The sequence below is a fragment of the Malania oleifera genome, chromosome 9 (assembly GCF_029873635.1).
Source record: "Malania oleifera isolate guangnan ecotype guangnan chromosome 9, ASM2987363v1, whole genome shotgun sequence".
Lineage (NCBI taxonomy): Eukaryota > Viridiplantae > Streptophyta > Magnoliopsida > Santalales > Ximeniaceae > Malania > Malania oleifera.
In genome coordinates, this window is record NC_080425.1 from 2,853,006 (window position 1) to 2,871,423 (window position 18,418).

The 18,418-nt window shown below is 35.9% G+C and overlaps 1 protein-coding gene across 2 annotated transcripts; it reads left to right on the forward strand.

Moving 5' to 3' along the window:
- The first annotated feature begins 9,544 nt into the window (after positions 1 to 9,544).
- On the forward strand, positions 9,545 to 17,650 carry LOC131164532 (vesicle-associated protein 2-1). 2 transcript variants are annotated; one of them, XM_058121797.1, is made up of 8 exons: positions 9,545 to 9,783; positions 9,906 to 10,026; positions 14,992 to 15,062; positions 15,180 to 15,261; positions 15,543 to 15,658; positions 15,778 to 15,906; positions 16,466 to 16,534; positions 17,284 to 17,650. In XM_058121797.1, exons 2-8 carry the CDS (start codon positions 9,972 to 9,974, stop codon positions 17,413 to 17,415), a joined length of 654 nt encoding a protein of 217 aa, XP_057977780.1. In that variant the 5' UTR covers positions 9,545 to 9,783; positions 9,906 to 9,971; the 3' UTR covers positions 17,416 to 17,650. The 2 variants fall into 2 exon arrangements, with proteins under 2 accessions (XP_057977780.1, XP_057977781.1); XM_058121798.1 differs by having other exon boundaries at positions 9,759 to 9,783; positions 9,922 to 10,026.
- Positions 17,651 to 18,418: the final 768 nt, after the last annotated feature.

The following is an 18,418-nucleotide window of genomic DNA, read 5'->3' on the forward strand; positions in this document are numbered from 1 at the left end:
GTATGTATATTAACCATTTTGAACACTACGATTGGGAGTATGGATTTTGTACTACGTTAAAAACAAATTGAATTGAGCGAGCTTCAGAATACTCAGAGTGGGAGCTCGGCTCAGGTTGGATCTGTTTGAGCTCAAAAAGTCTGGGTTGAGCTCAACTTAAGATTAAAAATATTGATTCAGGCTCGTCACATTTGCAAGCTTAGGTTTAATCTCAAATTGGGGCTTAAATTTTATAAATAACCTAATAATAGCAGTTGCATCCACCTATTTTGTTTGGGTCAAAATTTGTGTCTTTCTTCTTGGGCAGTTTGGTCAGTATTGGACTCTTGGGACTGAGTCAACTTAACGAGCCTATCACCAAGTCGATTAGCGAGCTCCTTAACAAGCCTAATAAACGAGTCCATTCAAGCCAGTTATAGAGCCGCTCATGAGTCGAGCCCAATTGCGCTCATGTTCAACTTGTTTATTTACTGAGTTTAAAAATTAGGCTTGGGATTTGCTCATTTACATAATAAACGAGTCCGAACGAATCCTCTCTGAGCCTAAAAATTATGTTTGTGACTCATTTAGACAATAAATGAGTCCGAGCGAGCTCTTATCGAACCGAGCTCTCGAGCTTCTAATGAACAGTTTGGTTCATTTGCAATCCTATCTTGGACTTTAGATTTGGATTTGGGTAGATTTAAACAAAATTTAATACTACTTTGTATTGTTTTTTGTCTAAATTCACACAAATATAAATCTAAGCCTCTAAAGGCTCTCCAAACATAAGGTGAGTGACTTAATAGCAAATTATCTCAAAGTGATATCATCAAATTAATCATGCTTCTGACTTAGGTAATATTGAATTTTTTTTTATTTCATCATTGTTATCAATATTAGTTGCATTTAAATCTGTCTCTCATTCTTATCACAATAATCTTTGTGAATTAAAAATTATCATTTGCTAATTAAAAATTGAATTTTGGAAGTTTCTTTGCCAATCAAAGACTATCATTTGCTAATTGAAAATTTATTTTTATAGCTTTTTTCTTTTTCACTTAGGCCCTGTTTAAAACTCAGAAAATATTAGAGAAAGAAAAGGAAAATATCAAGAAATTCACATTTTTGTGTTTGGTTGTCGAGGAAAGTAAGAAAAAAATGTACCAAATTATGAATTAAAAATGATTTTACATATTATTGATAATTAATTTTTCCTAATTTTCAGTTATATAAAAACAAACTTTCAGTTTTTATGGTATTTTATATAGAAATAAAATACAATGGAAAAAAGAAGGAAACTCATTTTTCACTATATTTTGCCTTTATACCAAGTACTAAAAATGAAAATTTATTTTAAGGCAAAAGTCACTGACCTCTCCTAAGGTTTGGTAAAAAGGCACTGACCTCCACTAAGATTTAAAAATTCAGGAGGCCTTATCTGAGATTTACAAATTCCCATAAACCTTTGCTGAGATTTGGCCAAAAAACACAAACCTCCCCTCAAAAGACTTGCTTTTATGCAAAACACAAGAGGAGGTTGTGTCTTTTTAGCAAACCTCAGGAAAGGTATCTAGAATTCTTGAAACTTTAGGGGAGGTAAATAGAATTTTTGAAACCTCAAAGAAGGTCCCTGCCATTTTGTCAAACCTCTGAGGAGGTGAATGTCTTTTGTCCTTCAATTTAATATGATTGAAAATTAAGAAAAATCAAATGTAAATGGGGTGTAAAATCATATTTTTATTCATTGATTTGGTATAATTTTTATTTTATTTTTCTTACTTTACTCGATAACCAAAGATGAAAAAGTGGATTCTTTCATATTTTTCTTTCCTTTTCTTAAGATTTTCCAAGTTTGAAATAGACACTTAATGATCAAGTGGTGAAATAATTAGACCTTTATTGTCCAAAACTTATATTCTTGTAAAAAAAGAAAAAAAAGACAAAAAAAAAAAGGATAGTCTGGTGCACAAAGCTCCCGCATATGCCTAGCTCAAGAAAGGGGCGGACCACAGTGGATCTACAGTATGCAGTCTTCCCTTATATTTTTGAAAGAGACTATTTCCAAACCTTGAACCCATAACCTCTAGGTCACACGGCGACAACTTAACCATTGCGCCTAAACTCTCCTTCCTAAACTTATATTCTTGTCTAGATATTTATTTTTCATCATTTTAAGTTCATTATTCATTTAATGATTTTGTGATAATTGATATTAAATACTTTCCAAGAGATTTAGAAGATGTCAAAAAGATTTACATAAATATATATATTGTTTCAAAAGGGGCATGATTTTTTTTGTACATTACTATTTGGATTAAAATTAATTAAAATTAGTGACAAATTGACATTTTTGAAACTTAACAATTAATATAGTTTTATTTACAAAAGAAAAATTAAGAAATTCTGTACAGAACAAATATAATAAGTAAACAAAAACCATGCATAATTTTTTTAATTTCAAGAATTAAATTATTTAAGATAAATGTTCTATATATGTACTTTTTTTAATTACAATTAATTTAATACTCTAGTTATTTATTGACAATGATATTTTAATCCATGAAACAATTTTAGCCCATACTTTACATATTTTCATTTGCCAAAATAAAAGCCTGTGAAAGATTTAGGAAATTCCATTAACACAAAACCATCATATTTTAAAGGAAAATGCTCGAACAAGAATATGAAGTTGAGGGTTGGTTAGATGGAGAATTGCTTTAAGCAAGGTGCATGGACCCTCAAATAAGACTCGATTAAGAGTCACGCGACATTCGTCGAGGGCTCTTTCCTAATTAAGTTAGCCAATAATTACGCGTTCAAGCCTGGAGGCATGAGCACTAGTTAAGTCTTGATAACCACTCATAACCATGAAGTTGTCAATACAAACAACAACATTTCACAAAGCCAAGAGACATGCATACACAAGATATTCATAGATCAATAAGATACATCATTGTCCAAGACAGTGAAACATAATGATGAAAAGGGCTACTTATTTTATTCAATTAAAAGGACAATCATACAAGTATTAACATGAGTACTTTGATATCCATTATAAATTTCTGGAGAGTACATGTAAAGCAATCTTCCCCCCTCCCCCCCCCCCCCCCCAATTTATCCCATTACATTGTCACCTCCTAACATCCTCCCCCACTTGTTTTATCAACGTCCTTGTCGATTTGCTATAAGAAGCTTCAATCCTCGAATTCTAGTGTGACTTTCTTAGAGTTCAGAAAATCTTGAATCTTTTGCGTGGGATGTTGGAGGTTTTCCGTCTACTACCAATTCTATCCACTTAACCATGTACAATTTTTCTTGTTGATGACTTTTTTGGTTGACAACTCTGTTTGCATGGATCTCCTCGACATCTCTGATTGCAGTCTTCATTTTGGAAATGGGTTATCTCCTTGACTTCTGTCGGCCTGAATTTTCTTCGTCAGCCTGGAATGATTTTAAGTTGTTGACATGAAACATTGGATGGACTAGTCACCTATGGCTCGTCATCCACTCTAACTATTCAAGTCAATGAGATGCTTGTCCAACTTTTTCCACCACCTTGATTGGGCCTTCATATCGTCTTAGAAGTCTTCTGTCCTTGCCACGAAGAAATCAAAATGTTTCTAGTGGTACTTTTTTACGTACCAAGTCTCTAGCTTCAAATTGTTGTTGTCATCACCCCTTGTCAGCCCAGTTGTTTGTGAATTGGTAGGCTTTTGAGTAATTTCTACCACATAGACCATCTAAAGTGTGTTGGAGAGTTGATTGTTGACTTGTCATAATCTCAAAAGAACGTTTATTAGTTGAAGAAGATTTCGTAAAATTAAAGAAAAATTAAGCTGTATCTAATAGTGAAACATAATTTTTCTCATTAGTGTTCACAAAAAGCTATCAGTATTCTTCCAACATCTCATTAAAGCGTTCTTTTTGGTCATCTTTTTTATGGCAGTAGCTTAGGGAAGGATTAAGGCTTGGTTCCATTAAAGCGAAAGAGTTCTCCCTGAAATCCACTAGTGAATCTTACATCTCTATCGCTAATTAGGTTTTTGGCGACTCCCTAGAAACCTTAAGGCTCCCACTATATCTTGCTTCTCTCTTGAGTCTATTTTCAAGGCTTTTATTCCCTTTCAAAAGGCTTTCAAGGCATTCAATGTAACACCCCTGTCCTTTATACGAATCCAGAGTGCTACTACACATACGAAATACCTGTATCTGATAAACATACATAAACAACCCGCCCTAAACAAGGACAAACGGGTGTATATTAGTCATATCTGTAATCATGGACAACTGAAAACATAAACATTCTTACGAGGCTCTATTAGACATACACCAGAGTTCTAACTGTATTTTCCTCAGTACATAAAATCCATGTTTAAAACATAAACATATTACATCCTCCTACATTCTATCAGGCTAACAACCTAGTACTAATACAAAAACTTAAGTCCACTAACAAGACTATGTGCGCCAAAGTCCCTCTAGAAGAACTAGAATCGACGTCCTGTAGAACTTGAAACAAAGGTTGTAAGATTGGGGTGAGACACTTTTCAGTGAGGTGGAAGATATTACAATAGCACGTGACTACATGAGTTTATACCAGCTAAAAACAGTTGCACAGTATTACATACACAGTACAGTACTATCAGAGATATATAAACATAAGACGGCATCATTACAAGCGAGAGTCCCCGAAGTTAAGGTAGGGTACAGGCCCATAAACTGTACGATTCCCTTTACACGGTACTCAACCCTGTGACTTTGCCCATTTCAGTTTTTTAAATCATGTATATGAAAATTTAGGACAATGACTAGCTTTGGAACTTTTAGTAATATGCCTAATTACCCAGTGGCACGGGTTGTGCGCTGATAACTCTGACAGAGCCCTATTCATGCAGGCACTGTCGAGCATTACAAATATAGTCCGACTGCTCCACCTGGTCTATTATTTCACCAGTGGCCCCATACACTCCTGCAAGCCGACTATCTTGATACCCACACGGATTCAGATGTGTGGTTGCACTGTACCTCAGTAAGCAATGAAACCGCACCTCTAGCTATTTAAAGTCTCAAATGATCTAGAGTATCTTTCAACTCCTTTGGAGTGTCTTTCAACTCCATTAGTAACAAGTTGTGGTCTCAATCAATCATATATATAATTTACAATAAAACATAATAACCTGTGCAGTTCCAGTATTTTCACAATCACAATCATGCAATCTTTCATGCATTTTTCTTTTTTGTCAGTTAGTGGTGTTAACCAGCACACATGCTCTCGGTTTAACCCTTTTACATTTTAAAACTCGGTGATTAACTGGCACCTGTTTTCCACATTTTCAGATAACAAAATGGAATTTCAATTTTCATAGTTCATTCAAAAATATAGCAGTTCGGTATGTTCCAGTTCATATCACATGTCACATTCGTTTCCAAAAACCGCTCTAGTTAGTGTATAATTCAAAACAATACCATTTAGACCGCAAACATAGGTGATAAGCAGTTCCTACTTTAGTTTTAAAACATTTAAAGTAGTTTGGGAAAGTTTGGAGTTCATATGCCAAAACCCTTATTTTTGCCAAAAATCGTAAGCTGTAAAATTGTAAGAAACAACACTTATACCTGGTAAAATTTTGCAAACAAGCAGTCAAAATGTACATAAAGGCATAAGTCATCTTTCTAATGGTTCAATTTTCTAAAAATACTGATGTAAAAAAATCTCATTACCTTAATCCCCAAAACAAAAATACAAACGGAGCGGTCCAAAACAATGACTCGGGATCCCCGAAACCTAAAAATCGAAGAACATTACTTCACTATAATCATGACTACTACATATATACCGAATCAGAGATGGAATCAGATCCTTACCTCGATTTTAGGAAAAAAAACTCAAAAATCTTCAGATCGAAAATCTGATCCGCTATAACTGTAGAGATTCTCTACCTAATCCACCAAGTGATGTTGGATTGTTGATTCCGGCAACAGACTGCACGGAATCCTAGCGAGAGAGAGTGTGTTGGTTCGTGTCCTACAAAGAGAGAGAGAGAGAGAGAAAATGGAATAACTTACCATGGAAGTAATGAATATTCCATTTATAACTAGGTTAACCCAACCAGCCTCATCGACGAGTTAGAGTTCTCGTCGATGAGTCGAAGAAGGTCGCTCGTGGCCGAGTAAGTGACCTCGTCGACAAGCTTGAGATTTCAGACTCTTTAAAAATCTCTCGGTATCTCCTCGTCGACAAGTCTTTACATCTCGTCGCCGAGCAACAGAAGAGACTTCGTTGACGAGAAAAGGAGCCTCGTCAACGAGTTTTGCTGTTTTATCCTTTTTAATTTCCTTTCTCTTTTCTTTATTTATTTTCCAAATTCGAGTCCCTACATTCAAGGACTTCCATTCAGGACACTCTACTACATGATGAGGCCCTATGCAAAGAAAGAAAGAAATCAGTGGTCAATAGTCCTCACTCCCTGTGTCTTTGCCCTTTGACTATCTAGTTGTTGAGGGTCTTCTATCTCTCGAAAAGCTATTAGATCTCGTGTCACTTCCCCCACTTCTAGGTCTATACACCTTATTGAACTTCTATTCATTATTGGCAAAAGTTGGATATTTCCTCTTTAGTGTACTATATATCTGAGTAATCATCTAATTGTTCGACTACTACGAGGGTTGAGTATGAGAAATCAGCTAACCTTTCTGCTATTGTGAGGGTCAAGGGGAGGTCATGAATCCCTTGCCTTTGCAACTCCTTCTTTGGCCATGTCTTGAGTCTTCAAAGGAAACTGAATAATTTGTCAGATTAAGTCATATCTTTGATGTCAAGCATTAGGGCCTATAACTCTCGTACATAACTCCTTATTGAGTCTATTTGTTGTAAGTCATGCACCTTGCAACGCGTCATATACTCGACATTTCTTGGATAAAATTATGCCTTCAAAGGCTATTTAAATCCCTCTCAGGTATTGATGGTATACCGTTTGTGTCGCATCTCTTCACATTTGGTTCTCCACCACAACTTAGTATCACCAGAAAGATATACTATTGCAATGTTAACTCGATCCTCTTTTAGTTCAATCCGTGAGCACTTAAACTAGTGTTCTAGGTCAAAGACGAAATTGTCCAACTTCTTTGTACCTGAGCACCCCCATAATAGTTAGGTTCTGGTACCTTAATTTGAGAACCCTTAATGGTATTGATTATCGGCCTTCAAGACATTTGTGCCCTCGCGTTCAACTTAGCACTCATCTCCTACTAGTTGCTTTGAAACTGGTTCGTTATGCTCCGGAGCTTGCCTATTTCCTTTAAATCCTCTTTCAAGGCACTAATGGACTCTTTGACATTTTCTGTAAGCAAATAAAAATTGTCAATTAACTCCCATAGGGAGGCCTCTAGCTTTATTAGCTCTTCCTCTTAGGATGTAAGGAACGGAAACACACCTTCAATGTGTTTTAGCCTATTCTCAAAGGCTTCCAACTGCTCAATGTTCCTCTAGAAGGCCTCAAGCTCTATTGGCCTTTTTTTTTTTTTCTAGAGTTTGTATGCATGGAATGAATTTCTCAAGTTCCACAATTCTTTCCTAAAGCTCAAATACACTATAAAGGTTTCCTCTAGTGTTTTCTCCGGTGGCCTCAAGCTCTATTGGCACGTCTTTCTCTTTTAACAATTCCATCACAAGCCCTTGGAGTTCAAAGAATTTCATCTCCAACGTTTCAAGTTTTGTCACTCTTGCATCAAGCGCTTCAACGCGTTCTGTCTTTTCAAACTTTGAAGTTCTCATGTTATCACTCATGGTGACCGCACACATTGTGCTCTGATATCAACTATCACGAACCCTTAAATAAAACTTAATTAAGGGTCGTGTGGCACTCATTGAGGGCTCTCCTCCTACCGAGTCAACTGATATCACACATCCAAGTCTACAAACATGAGCACTAGGTAAGTCTCGATAACTACTCTCAACCATGAAAGCATTAATACAAACAACAACACATCACAAAGGCAAGATACATTCATATATCATAGATCAATAAGGTACATTATCTAAGGCAGCGAAACATAATAATGAAAAGAACTACTTTTTTTCTTCAATTAAACAGATAACCATACAAGCATTAACACAAGTAGTTTGATATCCATTATAAATTCTTGAGGAATACAAGTAGTTCGTTAAAAGCTAATGACATCCAGGGTTGACAGGTTTGGGCCGAGTGTGTTGGATTGGTCAAGATTTTTTTTTTTCATTTGATCAAATTGCATGTGCTTTTGAATTAAATTAGCTCAACGCGAAGCATGCGCTAGTGCAAAGCATCAACACTTTTTTAGTGTAAAAATTTAAATGTGCAAACATTGACTTATTAAAATTTTTGTTATTTCAAAATATTTTAAAAGCAACTAAACCTTTTAGGTTCCGTTTGGAACTTAGAAAATACTAGAAAAAAGAAAGGAGAATTTCAATGAATCCATATTTTTATATTTAGGTATTAAGAAAAGTGATAAAAAAAATGAAAAAATATACCAAATCTATGAATTAAAATTGATTTTGCACATTATTTATATTTATTTTTTCCTAATTTTAAGTCATACTAAAACAAACTTTTACTTTTGATAATATTTTATATGGAAGAAAAATAAAAGGAAAAATAAGTTTTCTCCTTATCTTCTTCTCCTTTCCCCAAACAAAATTCTTAATCCAAACAAACCCGACAAAATTCTTTGAATGCCACTAAAATTAAGTTAGGAATGGAATTATACGGCATCAATTCATTAAAAATTGCCCCACCGTATTTTAAAATTTCAAATTTGTACTTTTTTAATAAAAAAAAATTTAAAAATAAATGAAGCTACAAATTGCAACCACAAAACTTGAATAGTGGGGCCTACTTTCATTCAAGCGTTTGGTCCTTAGAAAATGGATCATTTACCCCACATGTTAGATTTATAATATATGAAAATTTATTCAATTAGACGGCCCAACCATGTCATATTTTTTTTAATTAAAATAAAATAAAATATTTTATTTTTAATAATTTTAAACTAATAATTATTTACTCGAGTCAAATCATTTCATAATCATTAAAAATCTACCAAATGGTTCATTTAAATTATATATGTTACTATTACACAAATCAAGTGGCATCATTTATGAAAAAATTACTAGATCAAATTGCCAAACAATAAATATCTTAAAAATCATATTGAACTTTCGATTTTCAATGTTTATATATTTGTCGTACAACTTAGTTCATTCCACCCCAAAATAATCTATTGGATCGTACCAAACAAGGCATAACAATTAATAATCTGAGTATCCCACGCCACGCCACGCCACCCCACTTTGATTAATACGTGGACCATGCCTCTGTGGCACAACAAGGCATTATAAATTTTTATCGAAAAGGAAATGAGCGGATGACTTGTCTGTCCGGAGACACGTCATCGGACCCCACGATCCAGTCTAGCACTCAAGCTCTCACTTTTGAACTGCGTCACCTTCATCCTCATTCGCCACGTGTCCTTCCTTTTCCTGCAGCTTTTTCTCTCTCTCTCTCTCTCTCTCTCTCTCTCTATAGATCGGGTGCTGCGCAGTACAGAAGCATCTCTCCTCTCTCTCTAAATTTGGGTGGCGACACTGGTGAGTCGTCTGCAGAAGAAGAAGAAGAAGAAGAAGAAGAGAGAGGAAATTGGACAGGAGAACCGATCTTCGTGCCCTAATCATCGAACCATAATTGGACCGAGCAATTCGCGCTCTTCCTTCCATTTCCGCCACATGTTCTTCCCAATCCATTCTTCTCCTCTTCCTCTTCGGTACACCTCTGTCTCTCTCTCTCTCTCTCTCTCTCTCTCTCTCTCTTCGTGTACCTTCCGAGATTGCACGGATTAGGGTGGTGCTAGCTATTGTATTGTTTGTCCTTGTATCTATGTGACAGGTTTTGGTGATTACAGAGTTTGATTGTTCTCAAATTCGTTTTGGGATCGATCTGGTGGCCAACATCATGACTGGTAGTAACCAGTTGATCTCTGTTCATCCCGACGAGCTCAAGTTTCATTGTACGCTCTCTCCCCCTCTCTGTATTGATTAAATTCTCTGCTATGATTGTTGGTAGGCTTTAATTGCGATTCGTTTCTTCTGTCCTTTCCTAGTCGCATTTTGTGGATGATTATGACGCCAGATAGCTTGAAATGGATTATATTTTATGATGTCGTGTGTTAGTGATCATATATAGATCGTGGAGCCGCGGAGGCTAGCTGTTGCTGTGGAAAAATTTATTGCATCTGTTGATAGTGACATGGTACTTTTAACTGCATTGCATTGTGTATTTCTCTAAAATGGAATGAAGGTGGATGAGTAAGGCATTGACTTAAATAATGGGAGAAATCAGAGTCTTTCTCATTGAGATTAAACCTTGGAGAGAATCAAAGGAGTGGGCCAATTATCTCGAATTAGTTAAGTTGCCTAAGGGTCTTAGACAACATTGTATTCAAATAATAATAATAGAAAATAATGAGAGAAATACACGTATGAATAAAAATGAAGGAACATTATTCATTGTACTCTTTAATACTGTGGTATGGGCTTGAAGATTATAAACTTATTAATTGTCAAAACTATGATAAAAACATATTAAAAAGCAGATAAACAGATTGGGGATATAGATCTAGGAGAGACCCTCATCTGTATGGTTCTAAAATTAATAATGAAATGAAGAGAGTGGATCTTAGAGAGGGGATTAAAACAACAATAAAAGCTTTCAGTTGTAGCACTGTCCTACTGCCATCTTAGATACATAGTCGACCCCTACCCTCCTGTGTTCCTTTTTATTTGCCAGTTCTGTTTCTGTGGTTTGTACCCCTATGGCTCTTTGGTTGTTTGCTCGGGGTTTGTTGTTCTTGCCTGTGCGTTTTTAATTAGTGGCCCCAGGTGGTGTTGCATATTCTATGTAGCTTATTGGTTTCATCCTCCTTTAATATATTCAAGTTTTGCTGCTAAAACAAAGTTAGAGGGGTCCACAGTTTATGCATATTGGTTGATACTAGTGTTGGCGAAGACATATGAGTTAGTGGGAGATTAATGTTCTAAATGGACTGGGGACATGGAGAAATTCATGAAGAACAGAGCTGAAAATTCATGAACAAACTGAATACATAACTTTTTGACTGGGCAGAAGCATATGGGTGGTCTTAAATTCTTAAGCCCTAACAATGAGTGAAAAACTGTGAATTGTTATCATTACATCTTATTGGTTTAACTTAGCCAAATTGAGAATGTTGAGAGCACTACTGGCAAGACCATCTTCTTCTTTCTTCCCTTTTTTTCTTTTTTTGTTGGAAAAAGAGGGCAGCACCTCCTCTCTTTATTAGAAAATCCTTCACTTATGGCAGAGGAATACCGTGGTTCCAACCTTGAGACTTGGGGAAAACAAAATCAAACTCTAAGAATCTAAAAGTGACTTAACCAACTAATTCAAAACCAAAAAACCAATAACCAACAAGCAAACAAATAAATAAGAACTAAACAAACTATAAGTGGAAAAAAAAACAAAACTCCGAAAGATTTTGAGGAATAAACCAACCACTCCAACCTTCACAAACACCAGTACAAAGCATCACGAGCGCAAGAAAGGAAATCCCAACAAATTCAATCGAATCATTCACCTGACTTGCTGTGGAAACTCATCTTGGCAACTATATGATCGAGATATACCAGATTCACCCTGCTTGGCAAAGAAATCCGCACTTTGATTCGCCTCCCTGTAAACATGTTCCACTTTGTAATGTATGTCTCTCAATGCTAACACAAGCTCTTCCCACAATTCCCATAAGTTCCAAACCGAACACTTCTCAGAATTAATCCACTGAACCAACAAAGCAGAGTCACAGGCAATCTCCACTTGATCAAATCCGAGATCTTTGCATAGATTAATCCCTATAATAATCACTTTCAATTAAGCCATATTATTGGTTCCATAACCCACTAATGAGGAAAAAGCTGATTTAAATAATCGTCTTTCATCTCTTATCACGCCTCCACCACCACAATTACCTGGGTTACCTGTACAGCTTCCATCCACATTCAACTTAACTCAATCTATCACAGGTTTACACCATCTGACTACATGAGGAAGACGAACCCTCACATTTTTTACTTGAATATTCAAAGCACGAAAGACTACAATATCCGTGTAAGAAGCAGGTGCACATTTAGTTAACTTGTCCGAAATAGATCTCAGTCAATATTTAATATCAAGCCACACAGTCTCACCTAATCTTGAATTGATTCCATCCTAACTCTACATCGACGAGTCCAAAGTCTCCAAATGATGAGATTACGAGACCTACCAAAATACCTAACTGTGAGACCCGTCTTGCCCAACTAAACCAGAAATTAACTCTGACTTTCCATGTATTCATTGCCATACAACTAACACCCAACGCCACTGCTGCTTGTTTCCATACCTACTGAGTAAAAGATCTCGTGCAAAACACATGGTCTAGAGATTCAATCTTGGCTTTTGAACAACAATCACACTGAGAGGCCATTTGAACACCTACTTCTTGAATACGAGTATCAACCGTAAGACAAGCAAACCAAGACTTCCATATACAAATTGACACCCGTTTTGGCAACATAGGATGTCAGATCCATTTTGAAACTAAGAATTCCTCTTTACGTTCCCTTATAATTTCTCAAGCACTTTCCATGATAAATTTCCCATCTGTTAAAGGTTCCCAAATTACTGTATTTGGACCCTCCTTGCAAGAAATAGCAGAGTTCATTACTTCCTCAGCCTGTTCTTCACCCAACAAATCCACTAATAAATCAACATTCCACCCATCCCTCCCTATCCCAACAATCTCGTGTTCATAGCTTATGGTTTCTGATTTCTTGAACCTTAAAACAAAGGAGACTGGAGGCTAACCATCGATCAAACCAGAAAGAGGCCGACCCTTCTTTAATTTGATCACGAACATGCTCTAATACTTCATCATAAGAGCAATTGATCTCCAAAATCTGGTTCCTTTATCTGGCTTTATTTCTCTCAAGTGGTGTCTATTATTCAAATACTTGGTTTTAAAGAATTGAGTCCATAGATTATCCATAGTGAACAACTTTCACACAAACTTCATATGCAATGATTTTTTTACTTCCTTAAAATCCCTAATACCCAAACCACCCTCACAAACAGGCTTACATATACTGGCAAGACCATCATTATGTTCTCTTGATTTGGAATGTCTGGGGTCTTTACAGCATTTAGGAGGTCATTTTCTAGTTTGTAGTTGAGGTCTTTGGTTTTGGAGAAAAGTTTAATGGAATTTGACATTTTATGCTGCTTTATAGGACCCTGGAAAGTATTCATCCATGGGGTGAATACATCCAAGTTGACTAGAAGACTAAATGCCCTTTTGGAGAGAGAGAGAGAGGGAGTGCTGTATGTCAAATGCACTCTTGCTCTTCACTTCAGATTGTAAAGGAGTTTCTTAGGGTTCTTTGTTCAGAGACTGGAATATTGTAATCTATATAGCCGGGGGTAGTTCTTTTAGGCTTCTCTGGCTGAACAGCTGCTTTGCTCTTTCTTGTTTGGAATATCATCTTTTTAGCCTATTATGTGCCCTTTGAATAAATTTCAGACTACGAAAAGGATAATCCATGCACATCAAGGGTCAGTAGTTGCATTACTGACAGTGATATTGTTCAGTTTGAAAATTGTGCTAGTGTTCCTGCAGCAGACAGCAGGGTGTCAAGCAAGACAATGGATTGGGTTGTTAGAGAAGGCAAGCAGGGTATCAACTATGATTTAATGGAAAGTATGGGCCTCGTTAACATACAACTGCAAAATAGGGTTTGTGTTGCTGGCCTTATTGAGCATACCTTTGAGACAAAGATTTGTTAAGCTGAGTTGAGCAGTACAATAACACCATGCGCATGAGAATTTGATTGGAAGAAAAGCACTTGCTTGTGGCTGCATATGAATATGCAGAGTTGGCTCCTGCATTAGTAGTCTCTTTCTCTGGCCATCAGGCTCTGAAGTTTAAGTGCTTGGGTTGGCAGTTTTCTCACGTGAGAACATCTCGTGTTGTAGAGAGTCATGGATATAGCCTTTGTGACTGGTTTATATTCAGCGGTGATATAGATGCCCTCTGTGAATCGTAGGATGAACTTATGGTTTTTAAAAAGATAAAACAACAAGTGAAGCAACCTTGCTCATTTTTCTTTCATCTTGTGATCATTTAATGTCATCAAATGGCAACAATGTCAGTTTTCAATTGATTGTTAGATTGATAGTAACAATGTGATGCATAATGGAGATAGTTGCTGGTTACTGGCTCTGACTAGTAAACTCTTATGAACATGGGACACCTAGTGCTTCTATTGTAAATACTGCTCATAGATAAGTATCCATATTCCAATTTCCAATAATATAAATGTTAAAATTTAAAGTTAAATGCAGCATTTTATGGTGAAGAAATGACTGCAGAATTGCATATTTACAACCGTGATGAGCATGTGAACCAATCCTGTTGTACAGACTGAGAAGACATGTTGGGGTGGGCATCTGAGTGAATTAATCAAATAAAATTATATGAAAACTTTTTGGGTATTTGTTTGCCCTTAATTGCCTCTATATAGGCAGTATGTCACTTAATACCTCTCTTAATGCCTTGCAATTGGTAAGACATCTGTTGCTCACTTAATACTCCTGTTACTTGTTCAGAGCCCATTTCATAACTTGAGAACTTGATTCATTGAGGAGTAATCAATTAACATTTGATCCCTTAGTGCTGAGACATATTGTTGCCAACACTATTGGGTGGACTTAGATAGGCCCAGAAATATTCAAATTCCAAAAGCATGAAATTATTGGCACAAATCTGCTTTGCATTTTTATGATACCAGTGTCTGAGTTCATGGTTAGACAGGTTAGGGTTTTTTCTTTGTTTATATATTTTTTTAACGAAGCATTTTTTATGGAAGCTCTATGAGGTTTATTTATTTGAGATTCACGTGGACAGTTGAGCTGGAAAAACAGAGCTTTTGTGATCTGAAGGTTGTGAACAATACAGAACATCATGTTGCTTTTAAGGTATCCCTGCTTCCGTAATGATTCATACAATGTTTTTGCACATAAAAATGCTGATTTAATTTTTTGGTTTGATTATATTTGATAGGGATATTTCTTCCTTCCTTTTTTTTCTACTAGGTTAAAACCACTTCACCAAAGAAGTACTTTGTACGACCCAACACTGGGGTTATACAGCCTTGGGACACTTGTTTCATAAGAGGTGCTGCTCTTTACTTTCTCAGTGTTTTGATAGGAAAAGAAGGCTTTTGCAGTCGCAGGCCTTTGCCCAAAGTAGTAAATGGCTATCCAATTTGACATCTTATAGGAGATATCTTCCTTAGGGTTAAGTTTTTAAGTGTTAGCTGGCTGGCTTTTATTTGTCTTAGGCCACTTCCTCAGGCAATGAGTACCAGTCTGCTCTTGATTTTTGTAATATTCTTTTTATTACAATGTAAGACTTCCCTCATATGTGATTTTTTCAATTCATTGCTGGATTTGTAGTCACCCTTCAAGCCCAAAGTGAATATCCTCCAGATATGCATTGCAAAGATAAATTTCTCTTACAAAGTACGATAGTGCCTCCACATACTGATCTCGATGAGCTTCCTCCGGATACTGTAAGAATGTGTTGCTTGGAGAACAGTCTCATTCTTTACTTGGTTTATTTATGTCATTTTGAAATTATAAAATTATTGTTACTTTTTTCTGAGCAAATGATGCTTATCATTGGATCCAGTTCAATAAGGATGGTGGAAAGATAATTGAAGAGTGCAAGCTTAAAGTTGTGTATATGCCTGCCTCAGCTCATGGAAATTCAGATGATGAAGAATTGAGGAGCTCCAAACAAAGTCCCGAGAACAACTCTGTGAGTTATACTCTTTGTTCCCGATTTGCATCGTCATTCTTTTTGTTTTTTGTTTGGTTTGCTTGAATATTGTCCCAAAGTTTAATGCTCCAACCTTTGCTGTTCGTTCTGCACCAGTCTTCCAAACAACAGCATTGTTGACATATAATCATCTCAGGCTCTCCATGAGATTTGTTACCCCCTTGGAATATGGGGACAGCCATGTGCTGATTCCGTCATTTTGTTCTCTGATTTTGTATTTATGTGCTGTCATTTTGCTGATTTTTGTAAGAGTAATAATCTATATTTCTAGATGCTTTACATAAAAAGAATATTTACTTTGAAGTGCTGACATTAAAAGGGCAACATGATCTTGTTTATATATAGTTTGTCATTTTCCATTTGAATTTTAGTAGTCCAATATTTTTTTATGGTGGCAGATGTATTGATGCCTTTCAGCCGTTCTTAGTTGGGTTATAAGGATGATTAATGTTCTGTTGGATGCAATGTTAGTTTTCTTTTCTGAATTTATTTTTTTATCTACTTATATTTTTATTTACTTTTTCATCTATAAAATCAGGCCTTGCAGCACTTGAAGGATGAAAGAGATTCAGCTGTTCAGCAAACACAGCAATTGCAACAGGAACTGGTTAGTGGCTGAAACATATATTACCAACCAAACCCCCACCCCCCTCCCCTGAAAAGGAAAAGAAAAAAGAAGGGAAAAAAAGCTGCTGCAGTTAGTTAGAAACTATCAATTCTGAGATTAGAGATACTATGCAGAGATTCTTCTTACTTCTAGACATACGGATTTAGGGTGTAACAGCTGCCTTCAGAGAGTAAGGCTCGGTGAAAAATGAAAAGGTTAAAATTTATTGTGAAACTTGTGTATTCAAATTTGGATTACTTCCAATATCCCAGTGTCCCCTTTTTTAAAAATCATGTGGCATAAAACTACATTCTGCATCTATAATGCAGGTATAAGCCAGTCTTGTAATATTTTGTTTTGGAACATCTGAGGACCATATGGTTAATAACAAAGTCGAGGGAAGAAGTTGACTGGTTTAGATTTTTGTATGGCTTTTGTGGTTCGTGTGTGTGAGGGAGGAAACAACATCATGCCCAGGGCAAATATTTGGCGTATTGAGATCCCTATAGGCCAGTTTTTTAGGAAGAAGTAAGCGCCAATATATTAAATGGCGGGTAAATGGCATAATAGCCTACAAAATCCAGGATGTTGCATCAATCAGAATGACAACAATCAAAACAAACCCCTACAACCCTACAGACCAGTTTTACTGATTATAGAGGAAACCATTCTGAGTTTTTCCAATTGTTGGTGTGCTTTGCAACAAGATCTAACACGTGTCGGTGTATGTTTTCTGTTTTCTTTCCTAGGATATGCTGAAGAGGAGAAGATACAGGAAAAGTGATCCAGGCTTCTCCTTCACATTTGCCCTTTTTGTAGGACTAATTGGAATCATGGTTGGCTTCCTCTTGAACCTATTGTTGTCATCGCCTTCTACATAACAGCGACACCCTTCACAGCCTTGGGACACAAATCTCCATGTCCATTTCTTTGTATAATTTCTGATATGTTGGCTTCTCCAAGTTTTATTTTTATTTTTGCTTTTATGCTGTTCTTTTCTTCTTTGTATATTGGTTATTGAAATTGTTGCAGATCTGTTGGCTTTTATTCCATGAGCGTTCAGAATTTGAGCTCTGCATTTGATCTAATGTTTGGAATTACCTCTTTAGCTGAAAATCTACACTCTCTCACAAGGTTGCTTCCTGTCCCTAATGCCTGTGTTTGGTAAGGAAGAAAATGGAAAGGAAGGAAAAGGTACAAAAAGGGAGAAGGGAATGAAAGAAAGTGTTTTATGTTTTTCGATTGCCTTCTTGTTTGATTGAAAGAAGGAACATGAAAGGAAAGAAATTAATTCATCTGTCAATTTGATCTAGCCAACCATTTTCCTCCCACTTTTAAGGGGGATTAATTTATTTTCATCTGCTCTCCTTCATTGCAGGAATTTTTTTTTCACTAGTTTCTTTCCTTCCCTCTAATCCATTCTGACCAAGTGCGAAAACAGAAAGTGGAGTTCATCTCATCACCTTAATTTCACAACCGTTTACATTTAGCTCCACACTAATCATCATCTCTATTATCACTAGTTGGGGGCATGCAGCTACACAAGTATTGCCTCATATTTTTGAATTTAATATTTTTTGTAGGGGATAAAATGATTTGTTTTAATTTTAAGATGAAAATAATTTATTAAATTATTTATATATTTGTGATTTGCAGATATGGTAATTATAAGATAACTTTTTAATTAAAAGAAGAATTTTTTTCTTAATTTTTTTGGAGGAGGAAAGGGGTGGGGGGAGGTTGGTTTTATGGCAACTAGTATGAAAATGGATTAGTGGTAATTCTAGTTAATACACCATTTGTAATTTCATTGCATATTGGTATTAGTTGAATTAATTTGTTATTTTTAAAATTCAAAAATACAAATATCAATTTTTTAAGAAG